This window comes from Argentina silus, assembly GCF_951799395.1.
Source record: "Argentina silus genome assembly, chromosome: 4".
NCBI classification, from domain to species: domain Eukaryota; kingdom Metazoa; phylum Chordata; class Actinopteri; order Argentiniformes; family Argentinidae; genus Argentina; species Argentina silus.
In genome coordinates, this window is record NC_139658.1 from 8,024,949 (window position 1) to 8,050,725 (window position 25,777).

General features: G+C 44.6%; 1 protein-coding gene across 2 annotated transcripts in view; it reads right to left on the reverse strand.

The window, feature by feature from the left end:
• The window catches only part of col2a1b (collagen, type II, alpha 1b), a 45,585-nt gene extending 20,449 nt beyond the window's left edge, over positions 1 to 25,136 (reverse strand). Inside the window, exons 1-23 of one of the 2 annotated variants that reach the window (XM_083668258.1) lie at positions 24,847 to 25,136; positions 21,521 to 21,727; positions 19,901 to 19,917; positions 19,295 to 19,327; positions 17,885 to 17,917; positions 17,704 to 17,757; positions 15,595 to 15,696; positions 14,664 to 14,741; positions 12,286 to 12,330; positions 11,012 to 11,065; positions 9,964 to 10,017; positions 8,612 to 8,665; positions 8,036 to 8,089; positions 7,603 to 7,656; positions 7,317 to 7,361; positions 7,017 to 7,070; positions 6,374 to 6,418; positions 6,097 to 6,150; positions 3,488 to 3,586; positions 3,138 to 3,182; positions 2,190 to 2,288; positions 1,835 to 1,888; positions 620 to 727 (exon numbers count right to left, since the gene is read on the reverse strand). In XM_083668258.1, coding sequence (XP_083524384.1) covers positions 620 to 727; positions 1,835 to 1,888; positions 2,190 to 2,288; positions 3,138 to 3,182; positions 3,488 to 3,586; positions 6,097 to 6,150; positions 6,374 to 6,418; positions 7,017 to 7,070; positions 7,317 to 7,361; positions 7,603 to 7,656; positions 8,036 to 8,089; positions 8,612 to 8,665; positions 9,964 to 10,017; positions 11,012 to 11,065; positions 12,286 to 12,330; positions 14,664 to 14,741; positions 15,595 to 15,696; positions 17,704 to 17,757; positions 17,885 to 17,917; positions 19,295 to 19,327; positions 19,901 to 19,917; positions 21,521 to 21,727; positions 24,847 to 24,937 — 1,533 coding nt within the window. In that variant the 5' untranslated portion in view covers positions 24,938 to 25,136. The remainder of the gene's footprint in view (positions 1 to 619; positions 728 to 1,834; positions 1,889 to 2,189; positions 2,289 to 3,137; positions 3,183 to 3,487; positions 3,587 to 6,096; positions 6,151 to 6,373; positions 6,419 to 7,016; positions 7,071 to 7,316; positions 7,362 to 7,602; positions 7,657 to 8,035; positions 8,090 to 8,611; positions 8,666 to 9,963; positions 10,018 to 11,011; positions 11,066 to 12,285; positions 12,331 to 14,663; positions 14,742 to 15,594; positions 15,697 to 17,703; positions 17,758 to 17,884; positions 17,918 to 19,294; positions 19,328 to 19,900; positions 19,918 to 21,520; positions 21,728 to 24,846) is intronic. The other variant, XM_083668259.1, reaches the window with a different exon arrangement.
• Positions 25,137 to 25,777: the final 641 nt, after the last annotated feature.

The following is a 25,777-nucleotide window of genomic DNA, read 5'->3' on the forward strand; positions in this document are numbered from 1 at the left end:
CAACTGTTACACCATCAAAACTATCTCAGATTGACAATCTCTTATGAACACTGGTAAAAAAGTGTTTTCAGCGAGAGCCACATGATAAGTCTCAGTGTGGTTATAGCGGCAGAGATTTTGGCACAGATATCATAATGAAATCCTTGTTCCAAGTGTAATGAAAAGCCTTATTATGTGTTGTTGTTCTGTGGGTTATGTTGACTACTTTCTAATCTGCTTCTTCTACTATCTCTATACTACTAAGAGATGTTCATCCTGCTTAGTTCAGATCAGAGACACTGAAATTAAAGATAGGACTAATGGTGCATTCAATTGCTCCTCAGAAACTCAGAGATTTCCACCAAGATTGAACATAGGATTTTGCGTAGGGCTCCCTATTGGCTAATTCTGTGATAGCTCCTAGTGGGTAAATTAGTTGCAGAGTCGGAAATGTCCTCGTTTCCTAGTTCCGAGGAGCAAATGAATGCAGCATTAGTACAATCTACCACTGGGAGGACAGGGAAGATCTGAAGATCTGAAGATCTGAAACCCAACATATCTGAGGATGTTTAAAGGTTTTCATGGTTGATTGTGTCCGCCCTGGGCCGGGTCTTAACCAGCATGGCGGTGCAGTACTCACTCTCTCTCCGGGAGGTCCGAGGGGTCCAGCAGCGCCGGGCTCTCCACGAGGTCCTCTCTTTCCCTCCTCTCCTGCTGGTCCTAGGACTCCTTGGGGCCCAGCGGGTCCCTGTCAAACACACACATGGACAGGCTAGGTCAGGACAATCAGGGATGCAGTGGTAAAAAAAACAGGTGGATAAACCCTTAACACCATGTTTTGAATAGGTGGGTAAACCCTATTTACCAAGATTAAAAATGTGGGTCGACTGAGTTTACTTGGGTAAACTCTCTACTACATCACTGACAGAGATCACTAACAAAGGCTATGAGATAGTCAAGGATATGCTTCCATCCGTAATGCATAGCTGGGAAAACAATCAATGGAGAAATAGTGTTACCATGAAGACATGTGTGTAGATTTCTAAAACTGCTTCTAGAAGACATTGATACGTTTAAAAGTCAAATAGTGATTATAAATTCAAATGATAATCATATCATATTCTGTATATTCTAATAAGCAATGCTTTTCTGTGCTCATTCGCTGACTTGTTGAATGATGCAGTATATAAACAGTGTCCCCTGGTGGTTATAAGCAAACATTACATCATCTGAGAAATGACCTTCAGATAAATCTATGGACACATCTACCATTATATTGAGACTTAGAAACATCAATAGATGGGCTCATTCATAAATGGTAGATGCTAAGTGGGATCCTTGGAATGACCCTAACCTAAACCTTAACTTTAACTGTTTAAAATATCAACTTTAGTAGGGTGACATCAGAGTTGGGTCGTCCCAAGCATCCCACTTAAGATTTATCCTTCATAAAGTCAGAATGTCAAAGGATGGAATGGATGGATGGAAGCAACCTGTTCATCTAGGAATGTTGAAATCCACTGTTCTAATCTGGTCTCGTTTTGCTAACATTCTGTATCTGCATTATTAATTGATTACACTATGTCTGCATCATGACAAAGAAATGAAGAAAACTGTCATGAAGTAGACAACCTTTTTTAAAGGGTGTACAAAGTGCTCTATGTGTGATAATCGTGTACGCTGATTCTATAACTTTCCCTACATCATTTCACAAGCAGGGGTTTCATCTTTGGACTAATTGAGGCAGCACAGCTAAGTGGGAGGATGTGTTTTATGAGGATGTTTATACTTCTGGCCCAGCCAGTGGTACAGTTAAAACAAAACGCTTTTTACAGAAGGATGAAATTCAACTCACAATCTCTCCTTTGGGTCCAGCCTCTCCCTTGAAGCCTGGGATACCGGGGTCACCCTGGAGACAGAGACAGAGACAGAGGAGGGTGGTCACGACAGAGCTACAGCATCAGCAGTCTGATGATGAAGGTACCCCACAACAACCCAACATCACCAAACCTCAGAGAATAACAGATAGATAGATAGATAGATAGATAGATAGATAGATAGATAGATAGATAAATGGATAGGTAGGCAGAGAGATAGACAGACAGACAGACAGACAGCCAGCCAGCCAGCCATAAAGACAGACAGACAGACAGACAGACAGACAGACAGACAGACAGACAGACAGACAGACAGACAGACAGTGGACGTACAGATGTTCCCTTTGGTCCGAGAGGTCCAGTAGCTCCCTGAGGCCCGGGAGGCCCGCGTGGGCCGGGGAAACCAGGAGCGCCAGCAATGCCAGGAGCACCCTGCACAGGAGGGAAGAGAGAGGAACCATCCATCAATCATCTGATCAATCAACACACTGAACAATAACAACCCACATAGATTGCTGACACTGATTGTATCAAGAAATAGAGAAAAATAGAGTAATGGATGATTAGTACTGGATCCAGCCTGTTCCTGTGACGAATCAGGCACAACTAATGCAAAGTGGCAGCCATCAACCGTATCTAACTGGCTCTGACTTAAGAGGGTTGACATGAACTTTTGGATTTAATGGTTTGCAAAATAGTAGGGGAAATGAGGCTTCAATCACATGTTGTTGTCCAGACTAGGCCACATAAGAACAGAGATATGTATGACATGGATGGTGTGCAATGTATGTATTGTTTATATGGGGAGTGTGTAGTGTACAGTTTGTTGGGTATACAGCAGTACTGTGTGTCTGAGACACTTTCCCCCTCGGGGCCATTCCAGGTGATCCTATTCTGACACTCGTTTAGAAGAGAACACACTATCTTGCTCAATAGCCATATCCTGTCAGATGTATTTATGATTTTCAGGGCCTGTCTGGGGACTCCGGGGCATAGAACAGTAGTTGGGATATTAACTCCATATTTCCTCTAGCGTTATCAGGCTATTACAAATGATTCAACGATAATAAAAACACTCTTGAGCTATGGGGCAGAAGGCTAGAACACATTATTGCTGACAACCTTCGGTACCATCAGTGGAGGCTGGTGGAGGCTGAAATCGAAGCAGCACTTAGTTTGGAAGGGAACTATCTTCAGTCATGTTGGTATGACTGAACCCCGGGGTGGTAACAGAGTACGGGACTGAGGTACAGAGACAGGAGAGAAGGCTTGTATACTCACAGCAGATCCTTTGGAGCCAGGGATACCATCAGTACCAGGGTTTCCCTATAACGAAGGACAAACAAAGTATAAACTTGTTAGAAGAAGAGATTTCCTTTCACATGGCTGTATCTCACACGTATTTCATTTGACATGATACCTACAGTTGTACTATCCAACTGTGACGGATACGAAACGTACGTGCTTTTCGAAACAGCTCCTGCTAGTTACAGTATCCAACACTTTAATATGATTAGCAATTAGCATACAGAGCTTTCCTGCTGGGTACAATACATGGGTCTTTTCCAAGCAAGACCTCCTATGTCGGACCACTCGGAGCAACGAGACAACGTTTTAACAGGGTGACTCACAGATGCGCCAGCGGGTCCAGGAGATCCAGGGGTACCAGACTCTCCGCGGGGTCCCTGTGCACCCTCAGGTCCACGAGCACCAGTGGGGCCAGCTTCTCCCTAGTAGGCAACAAAAGAGCGGACCGCTTAGATTCAACATACATAAACAAAGTCACGGTCCATTACCAGGTCTCTCTCGAAACATTTTTATCTCAATGACATTAACCTGGATAAATAACGGTTGAATAAAATAAATGTGAAAAAAATCCTAAAAGAGTGGGAATTACCGCTCCTTTGTCGTATTTTAATGAATTAAGATATTGAAGAAAAGAGGGAGATGTGGGACGGAAGAGCAGTGGGATGCAATAGTGAGTTCAGCTGGATGATACAAGTTTAATGATGTCGGGATCTCATCTCTGATTTATGGTCTGGTGCAATGGGATGAGACAACAGAGTATACCGCTGTATGTGTGTTGTGTCTCTTGTGTATCGTATGACTTTATGTATGCTTTATGCTTTATGTATCTTGGCCAGGGCTACTACTGTATGCTTTGCCATATTAAGAAGTAATGAGAACAGACGTGTATGATATGGGTAAGGTACAATATGTATTGTTTATATGGGGAGTGTGTAGTGTACAGTTTGTTGTGTATACAGCAGTACTGTGTGTCTTAGACACTTTTCCACTCAGCGCCATTAAAGTTGATCCTATTCTAACACTCGTTAGAAGAGAACACACTTAATTGCGTCTTGTGCCTTTGACCGCAGCACAGCTGTGCTAAAACTACCATATATATCTGCATAATCTGCATAATGGTTCTTTATTCTTCTACTCTAATGAACTACTTTAATAAAGATGTACTATAAGAAAAACAAGGCTTTAAAACAAACAATTATGGAAATGCTTTCTAATGGGACTAAACGCTGTTTTAATTGCTATAAAACTCTTCCATAAAGTGATTCAATCTTGTCAAATTGAGTTAAAAGTATTTACTCTAAATTGGTTTGTTGTCCAAGTCCTTTGCATGAAAAACAACTATTAACAAAAAAAACTTTCATGGCGGACAAATTAAATTAGAGAAGAATGTTTACAACAATATTGTTGCATTTGTAAAAAAAAAAACACAATTAACTGGGCTTGCAATAAAGTTCTTTCATTAGGGATTTGTATTGAAAGTGTACTAGCCAGAGCCAAGCCTATAAAGGCTTCCAGGCCTCCTCGTCCAATAATAGAGGAGGATATTCACAGTCACTCAAGTAAATATTGTGAGGCATAGCTCTACCATTTACGGACAGCCAATGATAGCACTGAATAGTGAGGTCACAGCCTTTGAGGAAGCCGGTGAATGGAATTCTTCTCCCATTGCTAAGCATTTTATACAACCCAACATGACTCAATAGACTGACATAATGCAGTGTGTATGTGTTTTAAAGGGGCGGTACACTGGGGGGAATTCTTGTTGGGGTTTTTTCACATGGGTATGCCCAGTACGTCTCTTTTCCTAGTACCCAAGTGTAGGCCTACAAAGGAAGCATACTGGGACACAGGGAAAAATAAGGCCTCTAATCCTTGACACTTTGTGAGATTATTTCTACACTTCTTTGAACTTGACCCATTTAAATGAACAATTATAAACGGGAGGCGCAGACTGGTGGATTCAAGCTATAATAGATAAGGGAGGGAGGTAGATGCAAGCTGGAAAAACAATACTGACTTCTAGAAGCATACCAGGAATGAACAGGAAGACTTTAGGCAAGCAGCCTGTCTGGAAGTATAGCACATAGTATTCACAGTATCATATGCACACACACACACTAACACACACATGCACGCACGCATGCACGCACGCACGCACGCACGCACACTCCCTCGCCACACACACACACACACACACACACACACACACACACACACACATATTGGCATCTTCTTCAGCTTTGCAGCAATTACTTTAAGGCATTCTCAGAATGGCTGGATTATGTAAACACGCCCAAGACCCCGGAGTTTAGTTCTTAAATGATTTTCCTGACTGTGAGGAGGGATGGAGGAAGGGAGGGAGGGAGGGAAGGAGGGAGGGAGGGAGGAAACTAGAACCAGCAGCCGGGCTGCAGAGGGCCTTCAGGCATGGAGTCTGGGCTGTCTGTCTGCTCACCATTCTGGGAGGATAAATCAGTCTCAAGCAAGCGGAGAGAAGAAAACCCTCCACAACCCCCTCCCTCTAATTTTCCACACAGATGGAGGCTCAGAGCACTTTTCAAGTCAGCCGTCTCTGGTTTCTCTCTCTCCTTCGCTCCTCCACCAGAAACTCTCCCCACCATTTTCGACACTTTTAGAAACGTTTTCTAAACTTTAGTTTATACTTTGATAGCGGCACATCAGACAGTGTATCTATAATGTATACTAGCTCTAACTATATACATCAAGTGCACAGCTTTGTTCCCAACCCTTTATGATGTTGATGGGTTAGGAATCTTTTGTGCAAAATAACCCATTGTTTGAAGTCCCCCTGGATTTCTAGAGCTAGGTTTCTGAAGCTAAGATAGGGTACTTTTTGACGTTCAGGTCCCCGCCACTGAAGAGGAGGAGAGGAGAACAAAGAAGAGGGGGAGTGAGAGAAGTGGAGACATACCTTAGAACCTGGAGAGCCGGGGAAGCCTGGAGCACCAGAAGGACCGACGGGGCCCTACAGAGAGAGGAGAGAAAAGGGTGTGTGTGTGTGTGTGTGTGTGTGTGTGGGGGGGGGGGGGGTAGTGGGGAGGATGTGTGTGTGTGTGTGAGGGGGGGGGGGGAGAAAGTAAAACATCAGACCACTGCTGCCACCTCAAGGGCCTCTACTACTGCAACATTACAATTGATACAGTGAAATAGCATGACGATGAAATGTAAATTCTGTTTAGAATACTTACAGGTGGGCCAGCAGGGCCGGGCAAACCGTCATTTCCACGAGCACCCTGGGCAAGAGAAACAACAAGATACCGTCAGCACACAACACAGAATCACATAGATATCTACATATACTGATCAGTGTACTGAAATTACAGTACTGTAGGTTTGAGTGTGTGGACTGGTAACTTATGGCCTGCTAACCTGTGGCCTGTTAAGTTATAGCCTACTAACCTGTGGCCTGCTAACCTGGGGCCTGTTAAGGTATGGCCTGCTAATCTGTGGCATGCTAACCTGTGGCCTGTTAAGGTATGGCCTGCTAAACTGTAGCCTGTTAACCTGTGGCCTGTTAACCTGTGGCCTGCTAACCTGTGGCCTGTTAACCTGTGGCCTGTTAATCTGTGGCCTGCTAACCTGTGGCCTGCTAACCTGTGGCCTGTTAACCTGTGGCCTGTTAACCTGTGGCCTCTTAATCTGTGGCCTGTTAACCTGTGGCCTGTTAACCTGTGGCATGCTAACCTGTGGCCTGTTAATCTGTGGCCTGCTAACCTGTGGCCTAATCAAAGAGTCAATGTGGCATGTGGAGGTCTTTTTGTTTGCATTTTGACATGACAAGATTTTGGTCTTTCACAAAACCTATTTTGGGGTGACGTGTTTGATACTCACAGCATTTCCAGACGCTCCAGGACGACCTCTCTCACCGGGCAGGCCACGTGGTCCCTGTAGAGGGGGAAGAGAAAGAGAGAGAAAAAGAGAGAGAGAGAGAGGAAGGTAACATCACTATTAGTATAACCTAACATAGAGGACTGACCCACAGTACTATAGGGCTTACATATGGATATTCCAGTGTGTGTGTATTCAGAACGGGGATTCAGATCAATTGGGCAGCATTATTTCTCAGTCTGAGACCATACGTATTATAACGACAGAGTCATAACTTTGTCTGACTGTCAGCTCTTTACTCACCATAGGTCCGGGGGCGCCGTTCTCACCAGTAGACCCAGACTCACCCTTCACAGAGATAACACACACACAGACAGTCAGAGAAGCAGACAGAGAGGGAAGTGGGACATTTGTAAAAATGATCAAGGCAAAGGGTTTGGCGGGGGATTGACAGTGGCAGGGTTAGACAGAGGAGACAGGAGTAGCAGGGTTTTACTCTCTGACAGACCGATATGAAAGCAGTCTAGGATGGTCATGATGATCCAAGATGATTGACTGATTTCAGACTCGGGTGGGTGTGGAGTCCTACCTTAGCTCCAGCAGCTCCACCCTCTCCCTTCAGCCCATCCAGACCTGGATAACCCTGTGCGGAGAGAAGGATGGATGATGAGTACCAAGCCTGACTTAAAAACCCTCACTATAAACTCATCTATAGGGCACACAGATCAAGGTTGACAGGTGGAAAAGAAGAAATCTTGTATTCTGTCCGAGATAATGAACTGTCTCAGACAAATTGACCTCCGGGGGAAATAAAGTTGATCTTACCTTATCTTATTCTTTTCATAGGGTATGGTGCATGTCTGTTTCTATACTACAGGCCTATATATATATATATATTATTCCTCTATATGAGACAGTATATTTTATTCAAGGATTCTTGGAAGACTATTCCCATGGTGGAATAAAACTAAACCCAATGAACAGAAACTCAAGCGCTGTCTGAAGATGATGCGGTCACTCACTCTGTGTCCCTTGATTCCAGGCAGACCTGGAGTTCCTGGGAATCCACGAGCTCCCTGGTGGAGAGAAGATAAGAAGAGAGGAGAGAGAGAGAGGAGGAGAGGAAAGGAGATAAAAGAGGATAGAATTGTTATTCATTTTATCCAGCTCTCATGCTGTTCTTCTTCTGGTGAGCTGCCAGTAGAACATACGACATCAGAGAGAGATTTCCTTCAGCAGTGCTCTTTTCTTCTGTGTGTGTGTGTGTGTGTGTGTGTGTGTGTATGTGTCCGTGCGTACGTGCATGCATGTGTGTGCCTGTGTGTGTGTGTGTGTGTGTGTGTGTGTGTGTGTGTGTGTGTGTGTGTGTGTATGTGTGTGTGTGTGTGTGTGTGTGTGTGTGTGTGTGTTGACTCATTCTGGCTGGAGCAGGACCCAGCTGGTCTGTATTTGGCTTCAGATGGTGCCCTTCTGCATAAACTTCTCGGGAGTTTGTTGAATAAGGACAGTAGTACTGCACTGCACAGAATGTGGCTGCAAAATGTGTCTGTTAAAGGAATGAGTAGAGTTGATCAATAAACAGAGTTGGTCAAACTCACCTGTGGCCCAGCGGGTCCACGCTCACCACCTTTGCCAGGTTTGCCAGCCTCACCCTATAACAACCAGGAAGGGAGGGAGGGAGGGAGGAAGGGAGGGAGGGAGGGAGGGAGGGAGGAAGGGAGGAAGGGAGGGAGGGAGGGAGGGAGGGAGGGAGGGAGGGAGGGTGGAAGAAAAGGAGGGGGGAGAGAGGAAAAAGGTGGACCAGTAAGTGATCTGAGATGTTATATAGATGCATACAAACTTTATAAAAGCTTAAAGAGTGATTGACAATGTTGATAACAATTAGATAATGATGTCAGATTGTTTCATTCAGTTGTGATTGACATTGAAATAGCAAGCAGCGCACCTGGTGGGCACACTCTTGAATTGGCGCTAGCCCAATGAGTTGCCACCCAGTGGTGGGACAGAGGTATTGCATTTTCACCATTTATTTTTCTTCCGTCAATGACTATTGAAAACTGAATTTAAAGTCACACGGTCATTTGGGAGATGATGGAGATGAGACACTGTGGAGGAACATGGGATCTACCACTGGGAGGCGCTATGTTTGATTACAACAATAATAATACAGCCATTTATGATATCATGATTAAGATGAATAATCATGGAACACGCGAGGATAACATTTGTATTCTGAACATTCTGTGGACAGCAAAGGAGAGCTAAGTGATAAATGTTGGTCACAAATATGGAGATGTGAATATATAGACTAGGATGTTTGGATTGCTCTTATTGGCTCACACGTGGACTTTGAAAGAGTTGTGATTGGCCAGATATACTGTAGTGAACAGATCAATGGGACAGCTGACACAAGTGAATATGATTCATCGTTTATATATGTGGGGGGGGGGGGTAATTATCCTCTATATGTGGGGAACAGGGGAGGCTGGTGGAGGTAGAAATTGGAGGATGGGCTCATTGTAATGTGTGTGTTTGATACCATTACTCATACCGTTCCATGCATTACAGTGTGCCCGTCCTCTGATTTCTACCTCCACCAGCCTCCCCTGGTGGGGGACACAGATAGACAGACAGTAGGTCTGGCCATCATATGACACAGTACGTGCACATTTAGGACAGTGTGTATCGACAGTGACAATGCTTTACGGTGACTGGGACTTCATTGGACATGACATAGATGGTCAGAGTGGCGGGTTTCGAACCCAGGTCTCCCATGTGGAAGACACGTGTCTACCATTAGTCTAAGAGGACATCCTCAAGGTCAGAGGGTGACACTTGAGTTTACATCTTCCTCATCATCTCCCTCATCATCATCAGGTTCATCATGGATACAGTGGGTGTGTTTTTAGGGGCTGTGTTTGACTGTGCTGTCAGTGACAGAGATACTTACATCATCTCCAGGTTTGCCAGATGGTCCAGGAGGGCCACGGGGACCCATGGGGCCCTGTCAGGAGAGAGGAAGGTAGAGAGGTGAGGGACAGTTACCTGTCAACCCCACTAGGAGGCAATATTACACAGAGAATAGCAGACTTGTGGTCAGAAAGGTATTTTTCTTCTCTTCTTCTTTACAAGCACCTCTGGCTGAGAATGTTTTAAAAGCAATGCCAAATGAGATAAATATAAAAAACGCTCAGCCACAGATGATGTCAATTATCATTTGGAGTTTATAAGTAGTTGTAATACTCATGGATACAAGCTGACAGAAATAATTAATTTCCTCCAACACTAATCTGGATCATGAATAGTGTCTGTAGTGGCTCACATTCAAGATTGTCTTATCTTGCTAAATTGTGCATGGGACAACACAGGGAAGGGAACTGACAACTGTGTGAAAAACCCCCCAGCAGGCAGCAAGTTCGATAACAACCAAAGAACACACTATAACTTACTATTCACGTAACTGCTGTACCTTGTTTCATCTATGCTGGCTTTGTGTTATTAAGTATATTAGAGACCTTTCCCACACTCTTTAGGCAAGTGCTGTGGCTGTCCTCAATGAGAAGTCTACTGAGTCAATGGGATTTACAGGTAGATTAGGTTTGGGGGGTGGGGGGTGGGGGGTGGGGGGGTGGATACATATTCCAATATCCTCCCAGTGTGTTGGCCATCTGTTAAGCCTCTTTTTCTGGGACGACAAGTGTGTGTGTGTGTGTGTCTGAGGAAGATTCTTCTGCTGCCAGTAACACAGGAGGGTTTGATGTTTGATTCTAATTGCAGGTAATGATGTATTCAGTGTGGGTTTGAAGGGTGAAGGTCACAGGGGAGGGGCACCTCTGTGGACCCCTGTCTGTCCTGGCGTCAGTCTGCATATCTCAACTCCACAGGAGCAGATTAGCACAGCGGTGCTGTCTCACTCACTCATACTGGGGCTGGGGGGCTGGGGGCTGGGGGGAATGGGGGGGGGGGGGCATGGTGTGATACTATTATTGGATACTTACAGATGATCCAGGCTCTCCAGCCTCTCCGGGGTTGCCCTGGAAACCTTGTGGGCCCTGGGATGCAGAAGAAGAGAAGAAGAGAAATTGTAGAACCTTGTAGCAGTCAGAGACAGTGTGTGTTGGTCAGTGAGGTTGGAAGGCCTCTGACCGAGATGACAACTAAAGTACATGACTTTAGCTGAAAGATCATAGGGAATGTGTAAGATCTATGAACTTCATCATCATGTCCAACGGTATAAATATCAACACTTTCCTCTCATGCATAGTTCTAAAGCGAATCATTGATCGCAGGAGAACTAAGACGGCTATTGGATAGAGAGATATCATAGATAATGTGATCACGTGAGACATTCCAATTGATTTATTGGCGGTATTCGTTTTCGCGATATATGAATGTATTGATTGCAACAACGAGCACTCAAAGTGTCGTCTCAGCGGGACGTCGAATAGAGATAGCATTTCCTCACCGTTTACCCAACTACTTCACATATACCCTGATATATCAAATCACTCTATTTTTCCATGGCGGTTTCATATTCCACCTTTGGACCACCAGAGTAGGGTGCCTATATCTCCCAAATCTGCTCTTTGTGATTAAACCATCTTGTTGAAACGAGTCGGCTGGCAATGCAGACCAGTATCAATTTAATAGTTTTTTTTTAAAGGTGGGAGAGCTTGGAGGGCCGTACTGTCGGTGCAGGGCTGAGTGTGTGAGGGGGGTGGAGGGGTGGAGGGGCGGAGGAGAGGAGGGGAGGGGGAGAGGTGGGGTGGAAGAAGGGCCCAGTGAGCCCTATGAAAGGTAAATTGTCAGGTGTTGCGTGTCTGTGCTGCTGCTCGGGCGCTGGGGAAAAAGCCCTCCAGCCTGCAGCTGGGAGATGAAAGAATTCAATGCCACCTTCATCCGGAACGCAGCGCAGATGTGACTAATAATCCTCCCGCCGACGTGTGTGAATATATATCTCCTCTATGTTCTCTCTTTGCTATCAGGTGGTATGCTCTGTCGTTTATTCATCTATTCTTTGATTCACGTTTTTTAATAATTATTTATGATTTATTATGCAAAACACGCAAGAGAACAAAACTAGGGCCATAGGGACGCAACAATATCGTTGTTTTTTACAGCTTTTTGAGAGACCATTGGCTACTGTCAATCAACCAATGATGGGAGCATCGCCAGTGTTATGACTAGCAGGACAAGACGTCCTCTGTGTAGTGTGTGTGTAGTGTGTGTGTAGTGTGTGTGCGTGTGTTCAGGAGGAGCTAGAGGTACTCACAGGTGCTCCGCTGGGGCCAGGTGGTCCTCTTGGACCCATAGGGCCCTAAGGGAAGAAGGGAAGAAGGGAAGAAGGGAAGGAAGAAGATAAAAAAAGAAGACAAGATTAGGTTTCGATAATCCCATAATGGTGTACCTGCAGTACCGTTACAGTACCTGCCTACACAACAAACACAACCTATTCAAAAAGGATGTTTGTTATAATTGTCATAATTATGTTTTATATATTGTAACACATAATTGCATAGAGAGGAAAAGAACGAGGGAGCACACTTTAACTTGAACTCTTCTTTCTCTCGCTCTATAAAACACATTGGTTGTTTTGCCCCAAAGCTATGAAAACCCAGCAATCAGCCTGCCTGCCTGCCTGCCTGCCTGCCTGCCTGCCTGCCTGCCTGTCAGAACCATAAATCGTTAGGAATTCAAAAGCGGAATTCATTCAGACTCTCTCTCTCTCTCTCTCTCTCTCTCTCTCTCTCTCTCTCTCTCTCTCTGTTCCTGAGTTCAGAGGTCAGGTCACTGAAGTGGGGGTCTTTTGACTTTTGTCTAATTGTTAGGACACTTTCACATGAATGTATAAACAGCATAATGTGCCCTTTTTGGCGTGAGCAAAACATCGAAAATCTGCTGAAAACATAAGATCCCTCAAGTCTAGTTGTTACATATCAATGAACCTTTTTATATGATACAAATACAATTGAATTCTAATCTGAGTAATTCTTACTGTCTGAACATAATCTCCTCAGTGAAGTCTTTTGATTGGAATCACATGTCAAATTGATTATTTGCTCAACTCAACCCATCATTTACTCAGCGAGACAGTTCACATTCTATGGAGGTGATGAGGCAAATCTCACACACACACACACACACACACACACACACACACACACACACACACACACACACACACACCCCCCCCCCCCACACACACACACACACACACACACACACACACACACACACCCACCCACCCACCCACCCACCCACCCACCCACCCACACACACACACACACACACACACACACACACAGACAGACACACACATAGAAAATCATTACATGTGCAGGAGACAGTGAGCTAACTTAGTGAACAGCTTAGTGAAAGATTCTTAAAACCTAATGAATCTCTAAGAGGATTTGGTATCATTAAAATGTCTCATGATATCCGCTTCAGTCATGAAAGCCATTTGACTCTGACAACCTACTGTGTAGAAATGTATTCCTCTTTATGGAAGCTATAATACCAGGCAGACTGTTCTGATTATACTTCACAAATCCAGGGCTGCAGCCAAAGACAACGTCCCCATGGAGGCACAGACCACTGCACTGGGGGGAATGAAAGTCCTCTTTTCAGTGGATGTGGGAGACCAATGCTGCTATGGGCTAGACCTCATCAATGGGGTTCTATGTCTCCGGGCTAAGAGTGTGTGTGTGTGTGTGTGTGTGTGTGTGTGTGTGTGTGTGTGTGTGTGTGTGTGTGTGTGGTGTATGTGTGTGTGTTTGTTTGAGTGAGTGTGTGTGTGTTTGGGTAATGTGTGAGTGTATGTGTGTGTGTGTGTGTGTGTGTGTGTGTGTGTGTGTGTATGTTTGGGTAATGTATATTTGGGGTGGTGTGTGTTTAGGCCTTGTGGCCTGCCTCATAGTGAGAGCGTTGTGTGAAGGTGTCGGGGTAGGGGTCAGTTAGGTACAGTCTGCAGGGGGTTGACTGTGCTTAAGACATCAGTGCAGCCAGTCTTATTTGGTCCTTTCCACCCCCAGCCCTCCCCAGCCTCTGCCAAGCTAAACCCAGGCTCAGGGACCTACTCTTGTGTGGAGAAAACGAGATTAGGCAAGCTCCTCTCTGGGTCTCACACCGAAGCCACAGAAATACGGAGGCACGTTGCTCGGCACGTTGCTCGGCACCGAGGGGCCCTAATAGGCACCAACCCCCCGCCCCCGCCCCCCGCCCCCCAAGCGTCTCAGACTTCGGCTCGACCAGCCAACTCTGTGGATTTCCAAACCAAAATAGCACCCGGCGTGCGCTTCTTTTCTGTGACTCAGGCTACAGGTCTGGCCGGTGCCAGCTCACTCCCACTGGCGTTCTCAGCGGGCTTGAAAAACGATGAAGACCAAGACCGTTTCCCAAAAAATAAAACCACTGGCCTCCACCTCCTCTCTGCTCCATGGGAGGTGTTTCGTTTTTTCCATCTTGCAGTTTCTCCTCTTGACCACAGGGGGAGCTCTGTCTCTCCGAGGCTCATAGGTATTGACTTGCTACAGAAGAAGCCTGGAGGGTTGGTACGATGGTGAGGCCAGTGGAGCCCGTGTCCTCGACCTCTCTCAGATTCACCCAACAGCACAGTCATCGGATATAGCGGCAGGTGTCATCGTCTCTCACCATTGGTCCTTGCATCACTCCCATCTGTGCTCCGCCAGCCTTCTCGTCGAAGCCTCCCGCCATCTGAGCAGCAAAGTTCTGTAGCAGACAGACAGACAGACAGACAGACAGACAGACAGACAGACAGACAGACAGACAAGACAACCATTAGCCACTGTTGTTGGAACTCATTTATTACGATACAGTACACTTTCACAGTAGGATCAGCAAAGACACTATGAGTTCATTGTAACATTTGCTACTATCACCAGTTATGTTAAAACCAATGAAAGAATACTAGATACAAAGATATCTAGCCTTATAATCTCCAATAAGGTAATATGACAAAATGATAGGTGTATATTTATCTCATAAGGAAAGGTCTTTGTAACGGCAGACTTTATGATGTCTGTTTTTCATTAGTCAGGATACGTCAGTATCAGGTTGTCTCTATGTTTGACGACAAACATAATATACTTTTGGTAGTGAGTTTACCACAGTAAAGACGGGGGGGTGGGGGGCAGGGGCATGAGAACTGTCTTCAGCTCTCTCTCCCTCACAATGGCTCTCCTTGTCTTTCTTCAAAGTCCCTCCCCTCCCCAATTCTATCATGCTACCTCCTCCTCTCTGTCCACCTCCCTCCCTCCCCCGTTTTCTTCTTTTCTCTCTCTCACCAAGAATGAAAAGAATTCTAATTGTCTCTCTCTCTCTCAGAGAGTGTTGAAATCCCTCCACGGTTGTCTCTTTAACTCTAAACTCCACACTCCCAGCAGCCTCCCAACTCTTTTGTGCACTTATATTTCTTAGATATTTTACACTACTTAGCTCTCTTATTTTCTCTCTCTCCCAGTCAAATTGACCCACTTTCAGCCTATACTGTGTGCCAAACTTTACAGCATGATTTAGTTAATATTCTCCCCCCTCTTGTTCTGAGGTACAGTACAGTACTTACTCCGCCAAGGCCAGGGGGTCCGTTAGGTCCTGGAGGTCCGGGGGGTCCGGGGTTGCCGGGGGTACCAGGCTCGCCATCTCTGCCACGGGGTCCGGGGCTTCCCTGAGAGAGGACAGGTAGAGGAGTTAGATCAATGAGGCCTGATGTACACACTTCTTATGAAGCTGAAGTATGGGAGGCTATTTGATCGAATATCTAATGTATTCTGATGAAAATGTTCAAAGCTAAAAAAAAAAAAAAAGCTCAAAGCTCAGAGCTGTTTCAGTCTTAAAGGTGAACATTGTAAAAGGCACATTCTCATTGTAAAAGGCTCAAGGATAATGTCCCCTTGGCAGCTCTCTACTGTACTGGATGTGCCATTTTGTATGTCAAATTGATTTTGTTCCATGAAGCAGATCAACTACACTATAAAGGATCTTCGCAGTCCATCGACTTTAAAATACCGTGAAGAGAACATACAATACCCTAATAATCCAACATATCTCTTCCAAAATTCAAATTTAATAAGCTAAGTGCCATAGGACAGGTAGTCATTTCCAATGGGCGTACAAAGTAATTTCAAGGGTCATCAAGGACACCTACATGTGCAGTAATAAATTCATCCCCAAAATATCTGACTTGACTTCCTATTCTCATTCACATCCAAAAATGTTAAGCACACTTTAAAAAAAAATAATACCGAAATCTTTGTCTGTCTATTTCAATAGCCTGAACTGGTAATACCTGGACAAATCATCACAACTCAACGAGGCGGATCATGTGTCAGCAACTTAATACCCAACTGAATCCTGTCCAATCCTGTCTCCTACCATCCTACACGATGGCTTGGCAAACATACACCTCTGCTGATGACAACCAAGACCCAGGCTCCATGCCTTGTTGATATTAGTCTTTGTGTCAAACAGAACATTACTGTTCGTGTTCTCTGCACACAGCTGCATGCCAATAATCCCATTAGAAACAGCCCAAGTGGAATTAATTGGAAACACCAAAGAATGGCTGATATGCAGTCACAAGGAAGTGGATCTTAGGAAATACTTAAACTGTTCCGGTACTCGGTAACCAACATACCACAGCGCATGTTGTGACAAATGACCATGCTAGGGAACATCACCAGAGAATGTGTTCACTACATTATATCTTTTCATTGAAAGCAGACGATGACCAATGGAGAATAAAGAGGACAACTGGGCAAGAAAAGATTGTGGATATGTATACAATGAATGTAACTGGTAAAAGTAATCATCTTTAAATGAATAAAGCCCTCAATCTCAATCAATAAAAAGCCAAGCATAGAGTCTCTATTGACCTGGGGACAGTCTACTACTCAAATCCCAACACGTGACCTCACTTGAGGTAAAGACCGGTGGGAAACCATGACAACACAGACCTGGGTCTCCTGTCGAAAGACTTCATGGAACTGCTGCCAAAGTACAGTATGGCCTTGCTCTCAGTAAAGAACCTCAACACCGTCCATGTCAGTAACACACTCACAACAAACAACCTTCAAAAGAACTACAGGTACCATCGTCCTTTCTTCATGACGAATTCAAAATTCCATTTTCAAAGCATAACCTGCGCAGAAAACGGATTCACCGTTCCCACTGTAATATTATGCACAAACACAAGACTACACAGCACAACCAGACGCCTCGCCTGCAGCCATGTTTATGTCCTTATGGTGTTACATTAATGCAGGGATCAAAGCCTAACCCACGCTGCTACACAGATTTCCCACACTGATTTCCTGAGTGAGGGCGTTGTGACACCCAGAGAGGTTTACGTTATGGGGCTCCCAACATCTGTTAAACAACCCGGCCTTATATAACGCATACAGACCACACAGTCTAATGGAGACTACACATGGGACTGAGCCACTGAGCCGCTGGAAGCTGAGCTAACCCTCAACCCCAATGAAAGGGTACACTTCTCAAACTACCAATGAGTGAGTGGCTATAGCTCCTATAGAGCCTTCTCTATCATCATCAGACTGCTAGGAATTACGTTTAAAGACAGAGAGAGTCGAGACAGAATGTGTGACACATTGTTTTCACAGTCAGAGAGCAACCAGAGAGAATGGAATGGGAAAATATTCTCTGGTAAACTCACCTTCTCGCCTTTGTCTCCTCTCGCTCCACGGTTTCCCTGCTCTCCTGGGGGGCCCTGTGAGGGAAGAGGAGGGGTGGGGGGGGCACTAGTGAGTCCTCAGGTACACCTGAATACATGCGATGAATAGAGGAACCCAGTGAAAACAGGACAAGGCGTGAATGCAGCATGGTTCTGTACATACCATGGGGCCGGATGGTCCTTTTGGTCCTACGACCTTGGCAAGGGGAAAAAAGGGAAACAAGTATCAATATTTGATCGTTGTTTATCATAAGTACAATTCTACCACTACATAAGTGTTCAGATTCTCCATTATTGCTGTTAAAGGTACGGGGATTGTGGAGACGATAAAGATGAAGAGCACTGCTTTGCTTCAATAAAAATGAAAACAGTTAGGATAGCTCCCAATTAAAAGCTCCCTCCAAACAGTATCCAAGTACTGTACCCATTATCAAAACGAATGCTCTTCTCCAAACAATGCCCTGTTATTTTCTGGAATAGACCCCTATTCACAGAGAGGAGGAGGGTAAAGTCAAGTATTTCCATGTGCGTGGCTGTGATGAGGAGCCCCCCCCCCCTTCTCTTTTAGCTCCACAGGGACCTGATGCTGGGAGGAGAGGAGGAGAGGAGAGAAGTAGAGGAGGAGAGGAGGAGAGGAGAGGAGGAGTGGAGGAGTAGAGGAGTAGAGGAGGAGAGGAGTGGAGGAGGAGAGGAGTAGAGGAGTGGAGGAGTAGAGGAGTAGAGGAGGAGAGGAGTGGAGGAGGAGAGGAGTGGAGGAGGAGAGGAGGAGAGGAGTGGAGGAGTGGAGGAGTAGAGGAGGAGTAGAGGAGGAGAGGAGTAGAGGAGTACAGGAGTAGAGGAGTAGAGGAGTAGAGGAGGAGAGGAGTAGAGGAGGAGAGGAGTGGAGGAGGAGAGGAGTAGAGGAGTGGAGGAGTAGAGGAGTAGAGGAGTAGAGGAGGAGTAGAGGAGTAGAGGAGGAGAGGAGTGGAGGAGGAGAGGAGTGGAGGAGGAGAGGAGGAGAGGAGGAGAGGAGTGGAGGAGGAGAGGAGTGGAGGAGGAGTGGAGGAGGAGAGGAGGAGAGGAGTAGAGGAGGAGAGGAGTGGAGGAGGAGAGGAGTGGAGGAGTACAGGAGTAGAGGAGTAGAGGAGGAGTAGAGGAGTAGAGGAGTAGAGGAGTGGAGGAGGAGAGGAGTAGAGGAGTGGAGGAGTAGAGGAGGAGAGGAGTAGAGGAGTAGAGGAGTAGAGGAGTGGAGGAGTAGAGGAGGAGAAGAGTAGAGGAGTAGAGGAGTAGAGAAAGGCCTAGTCAAAGCCTTGTTATGTTTGGCGGTCTGCCTCCTGTGTGGGCTGGCTAGGCTAACAGGGCTAATGGACTGAAAAGCCCTCCTGGACTCCAAGTCCATACTAATTACCAGAACTAAACTCCACACGTCCACGCAGCATGGGGAATTGGGCAACACTCACCACTAATACTGCAGACTCATTATTGTGCCTCTTGTAGAGGTACAAAAGGCTGAGTGTTTCAAATAATGACGTTTTAAGCTATTAGCCAGCAATGTAGGTTTTTATATCAGCTTCAATGTTGGGAGTCGACTTACATCTGTAATGTCTCCTGGTTCACCCTTCTGACCCTGTTTGGAAAAATTAGAAATAAAATTAGGATTAGACATTGTGAATAATAATTAGAAGATTAGAATGGTTTCTTTCATTCATATATAGTCATATTCCATGCACTCGACTCTTTACACATATACACTTCTAGAATTGGCTCCCCTATATTCCTAGAAATGAGTGATACGAACTACAGGCAAGTTATTTACTGTATGAGAAAGGACCAAGAACAAAAGAGTGAGGAACAATGTGACACAAGGTTGCCTACTCATGAGTAAAGCTTCTGTGTATGAAGCTGGACATGGTTATTAACTGTCTGTCTGACCGCTGTTCACATCAAAGTCTCACCTAACATAATCCACAATGCACAGCTGTACCTTACAGCATTAATACCTGTCCAGGTTCAGAGTTAATCCTAGTGTGTGTGTGTGTGTGTGTGTGTGTGTGTGTGTGTGTGTGCGTGCGTGTGTGCGTGCGCGCGTGTGTGTGTTTCAATTGTAACCAATGGACCAATAAAGACCAACTTTACTCATTCTCAGTGAGCAAGTCTGCTCCTCACACACAGAAACACATCAAACCCAGCGGTGTCTCACCTTAGCTCCAGGTAATCCTGTTGTTTACATAGGAGGAAAGGAGGAGAAGAAGAGGGGGTGTTAGCTAATGCTGATGTGGCACACACATAACCCATTAGGCTGTAGTCCTCACAGCTGCATGGCAGAGTCCGCAGGGAACTAAATCTGTTTCCTAAACAAGATCAACAACACTAAAGCACCGTAAGAGCAGACCACCACCAAATCATAGGAGAGATACCCAAAGACCCCATCAGGCTCTGTGAAGTGTTGGTTGAAGCACCATCTCAAGAGGTCAAAGTAGCAACCCTGGGTCAAATACATGTCAAATACAGTTGTTTCCCATACTTGAGCTATGCTTGATTTACTCTAGTTTGCCTGGTACTGTACAATGGAACTAGTGGAATAGTCCCCCAAAAGTGCAAACTCCAAGATAAATCAAGCACACCTCAAATACTCTTGAGTATGTGGCATACGTATGTGACCCCGGTCTACAAAGCGCTGCAGTAAGACAGAAGCAAAGCGTAGCGTTGGGAAGGAGGGAGGGAGGGAGGGAGGGGGGCAAGGGATGATAGAGGACAGGAGAATCATAAACTGAGGTTACATAAAGTTATATGAGCACACATGGGCTGGTATACAAGCCAGAAATGTGTGAATCTGAGATATGTCAGTCATAAAGCATTGTTGGAGAGGTAAAGGCAGAAAGGTATTTAACTTATTGAGCTTTTTAGATTGTTGATAACTGAGATTAATGTAGGGTTTGACTTTAAAGCACTTTGCCTTGTATACTGTAATAGATAATTCATAAAGCATATTTCATAAAGCATGTCTATCAAATTGCATATTCTTTTTGGTAAATGACACTTCTGTTTTCAGCCATGCTCCTCGAATGTATTTGATAATTTGACTAAATAGTTATTTACTGGTCACAAGAGCGGATACAACTATGGTAATATCATAATTGTGAGTCACTCAATGCCTCATATTGTCAGGAGCCAGTACTCTATTTGCCAGTACTCTATCTTGACTCAGCAGCAGTAAGATCAAATCGTTTTGACGAGGGGGAATATCTGCTTTAAATGCCTCTCCCTTTGATAGACACTCACTATTCGCTTCAAAATTCACTGAATTCCGTTGAGGGAGAGAGAGAGAGAGAGAGAGAGAGAGAGAGAGAGAGAGAGAGAGAGAGAGAGAGAGAGAGAGAGAGAGAGAGAGAGAGAGAGAGAGAGACGGCTGCTGTAGAAATGCTAGGCCATGTCTGTTAAAGTGAGGTATGTTCATAATGACTCCCACATGTGTGCAGATGCTAGGGGCAGGGAGATATTCAAACAAGATGAGGCCAAGGTGAACCAACTATGGAAAATGAACGTTGAGGCAGCATTTCATTGAAATATATCCAGAAGTGTCATTATTATATTGTTATTCTTTTTTCTTTTTCTTTTTTTTTCTTCATTTGTTTTTTTAGGAGAAAAACAGCATCCAAATCAAAGGATGACATATTGGGCCCGGTAAAGCAGAAGGCACTAAGGTAGCATAACGGCCATTCTTTGATCAATATTCCCAATGCTGTTTTTCACCCAAAAGAAACAATATGACATCCATAGTAATTTATTTATGTAGAGTGTGAAATAAATAAATTACGACCACTGGGAGGAGCTTGGTCAGCGGCGCAGATGGGGCAACACTCTCCGAATGGGATCTCAGGTTTGGGGCAGTCTTTTAGCTCATCGCAGATAATTTCGTCGCACAGGACAGTTCCCGTGTCGCACACGCAAATGCGACATGGCTCTGGTTTCCACACGTCCTTGTCGCTATAGCTCTGTCCGTCTTGTACACAGCTACCTGCATCCACTGTGCGCGACCAAGAGAGGTGCACAGCAGAGGCCAGCGCAGGTAGTCGGTGAGAGGAGAGAGAGACAATGCATCGTCAGGTCTGTAAAGTTAAGTTAAGTCACTCACATCTTAAACACTGCACATCATGTTCATCGAAAAACAATTCATTGATAACATGTTAGCATGAGAAGGTCTGGGTTCAAAAGTTCCAAAAAGACATTAAAAACATTTTAGAACAAGCCTAAATAAAAAAAAATAAAAAAAAATAGATTGCACCTTTTGTTGTTCATAAATACTCTCAAGGTAAACGTCACCTCTAAAAAAACCCAAAACAATTCCAAATAGAGGCACAGACCAACACACACAGTTGCAATTTTTGAATTAACCACACGGTGGCAGCACACCTCCACAAAACACCTTGAGCGCCGCTCACAGGTCGTGCGAAAATTCAAGAAAATTCTGCGAGTGGCGCGTCTCGATGGGGCATGGGTCCCAACTCTTCTCTAATTGGCCAAGCGTTTAAGGTAAATACACCGAACAGTACAGTCTGAAACGCCCTCATTTACTTACTCCACATGAAACACACACATTGCATTCATTTGGCCTAGTCGTTTTTGGAACGGTTTTTATCTGCCCACTTGTTCCGCCAAATACATTAGGCCTATTCATAACCTACATTTGAACTCAAATAAAGAATCAACACATTGGCCATTAAATGGTCAATTACTCATAACAATTTATCTCGGAAAGTGGAAACTTATAGATATATTAAACAGCTACAGTAGGCCTCACAAAAAAAACGCTCTGATTGGACCCATTGAACCTTTCAGTGAAGGAAGTCAACGTGGACAGCGCCAGGGGGAAGGTCCTAGTGAGTGGAGAGGGGAATGTTGAAGAAGTAAGTACTGTAGATATATTTACCATTGAGGCATGGTCTGGTCTAGGTAACCTAACGGACCTCAGTAGCTATGAATGAGGCCTTTCTAAAAGGGGACAGAGTGGGCAATTCACAAGCTACTGCTTTATACAAACATAGGGCACTTTTAACCCCATCTGGACCCCAGAGCGCTGTCAGATGCCAATCCAAACAAGTCACAGTGTGAAGAATGGAAATCTTTCATACACATACCTTTGGGCCTGCTCCATATTGGTTTGCATAAGGTATCATACAATTGACATAAGCATATCTCCTCACAGGGCTCATAGGCCTCAATGTAAGATCTAAGACCTCTTGAAACGTAATATTTTGCCAGATTGATACGACATGTTGCCGTTATAAGGAGATCATCATTGATTGCAGTCTAAGAGATCATTTGTAATGCAGTCCTCCAGGTATCTTGGCTGCCATGCTATTTGCTCCAGGAAAGAAAATGGAGGATGTTGAATAGTAAAGTGAACACAGGTGTGGGGGAACTGGGGATATTGGAGAATATCCTTTGGTTTCCAACTGAATCTGCCACACAGGAGGAGTGGGTCTGTTGAATACCCTCTTACTCAGCCCCCCCTCTACAAATGCTACAGTGGCATGGGAATTGAGAGGTAAACATTTGCCCCCCTCCTCTCCCAGTCCTAGCAGTGACTTGGTGCCAGTGGCTGTATGCTGCCCTTTGAGCCTGCTAGTCTGAGGTCACAGCCAGCCTTGCTGGCCTCTTTAGAGCTTCTTAGCACGTCTCAGAAATATTTCCTCTAGTAGCTCTCGGGAAAGAAGGAACTGCATTATATCCAGGGGCCTAGGGCTCCAAAAGGGTAACCTGAGACTCCAATTGCAAGTTATTGTTTTTTTGCAGGCAGGTTTTTCTTTTCTGTTTTTTTAAACCACCACCCTACCCCTGCTTCTCGCTTTTAATTTGAAGCCTTGGTATTTCTCTGAGCTTTTTTGCATAGCTTAGAAGAATGTGCCTTGTGCATTACAATAATAAACCCTTCTTTTATAATATTTTTTTCCAGTAGTCTCCTCCCCAGACAATCTTTCTCTCTCTCCCTTGACTGTCACAGCCTTAGGGTGATCTAGAAAACAGATGGAAACACTAAACTGATATGGAACATTATTTCTGGCGAAGGTCCACCTGTATTCTATCTCCCTTTTAACTGTCCCTCTGAATACAATATTTAAGATTAGCCTATATTCAAATTAATTGACTGCTGCCAATCACTTCTTAAATGTGAACAATGCGTGATGTTGTGATTCCGGCGACATAGAATCATGATATCAGCGGACACAGGACCATCCTGTGTATCCTTTATGATGAGGATATTTAAATTATTCCCAGGTTTGGACATCTTCGTTATAAGTCCATCATTCCGCTTCAACAAGCCTGGATTCGCCTCGATGCCCTCTGACAGCAATGGAATGTTAACGCTTTTTCACCGAAGGGCCTTGAGCCTGACCCCCTTTGGCTGTTGGGTCCTTTCAAACGAAGTTGATCTGAAGTTAAAAAAGGAGTCTGCCGAAGCGCTCTCGGAATGTCTCCAAAGTACCCGCAGGTGTCCGGAGGGGGTGGGGGGAGCTCGAAGAGCTGAATCCACGGGATAGTCAGCGATCAATATAGGCCTATGTGGCATATGATTTCAACTAAACTACTGTACCACTTTTCCCTTTTACAAACTTCCAAATTGAGAGCGGACTATCAACTAAAATCTCAAATAGCCCAAAACCTCCATTTGTCATTGTCTATACAAAAACACCTTATTGCACTTTGTATCAACAACATCTATTCCAGCAGTTTTACGCACATCATTGAACTCCATTGATCTCTTACAAATAAAAAGAAAACATTGCAATCAATAACATACACACTTGAACAGTTAACATCATAGGCAATTATTCAGACACTACTCTTCCTGACAGCGATTGAATTACAATAAAAGCGCATATCCTGTGCGTAATGGTGAATTAACATAACAAGGCTACATCATCCAAACATTAACAAAATTAACGATCATTTAAAATACAATACTATAGACCTATATCTGGAACGGCCAAGTAAATATGACAGGTAAATTACTGCCAGTAAGTTGCAAAGGTGCACTTTCCTGCTGAGGCTAGTCATACAAGTTGCAGTTGAACTTCTGTTGAATTAATTTAGCATTTCAATTTAGCATTTCAAATGTTTTAGAAAAAAAAAACTGCCACTTACGGTCGTCCGTCTGACATTTGACAACGGTTAATAGAACGACTTGGGTTGCTACAAGCAGCAGTACAGTCCTCGAATCCACAAAGCTGAACATGTCTAAATATTAGACATGCAGTGCCTTTGGGGTGAAGAAAAAGTGGGACGAAGGGAGCGGAGACTTCTCTCTGTATTTAGTGTGTGTGTTCCCAGTTACAGAGTCGAACCATACATTCAACCTTCCAAAAACGATGGGGAATCCAGAGCCCAGACCCCTGCAGAAACTAGGTACCGAGCGCTCCAGGCCAGCCACTGCAGTTTTATGTCCCCGTTGCCTTCAATGAATCTTCGTATATTCCCAAATATCAGTCCAACCCCTACCCCCTGTCAAGCTGAAATCTGAGCCCTGCTTCCCTCCCATTCTGTCTCCCAAGTTCCATTCTCCCAGACCCCTCCTTCCCGCATGTGCTACTGAAAAGGGGTACCCAAAAAGTGAAACTTTTTCTCTCTCAAACTTCGCTCCCCTCCCCCTCTCACCGCTCGCTCGCTCGCTCGCTCAGTCCGCTGTTCATGGAGAGCATTCATAGAGCTACTTTCAGAATTCTCTGATTTTACCCGCTAATAATAACAAGTTTCATATAGATATGTATACTTTTCTCATTGTTTTTTCATCCTATCTTATTTCTATAGAGACGTTATTTTCTATGATGGTTAGTGCGCCCAACACAGTGCGCCAAGGAGCAAGTGCATTCCACGGAATGATTTCAGGACCATGAACACATTCATTTTATGGTAGAGATTACTTCTTAAAACGGAATATTATACCTCTGAATGATGCGTTAATGAAGCGCTTATCATATATTTGTTGTGTAGTTAAATGCTGATGGTGGATAAATATAAAAGCAAGCCTAAATTGGATAGACCTCAGATGTCACTTCAAATAGCTCTTTACATAATC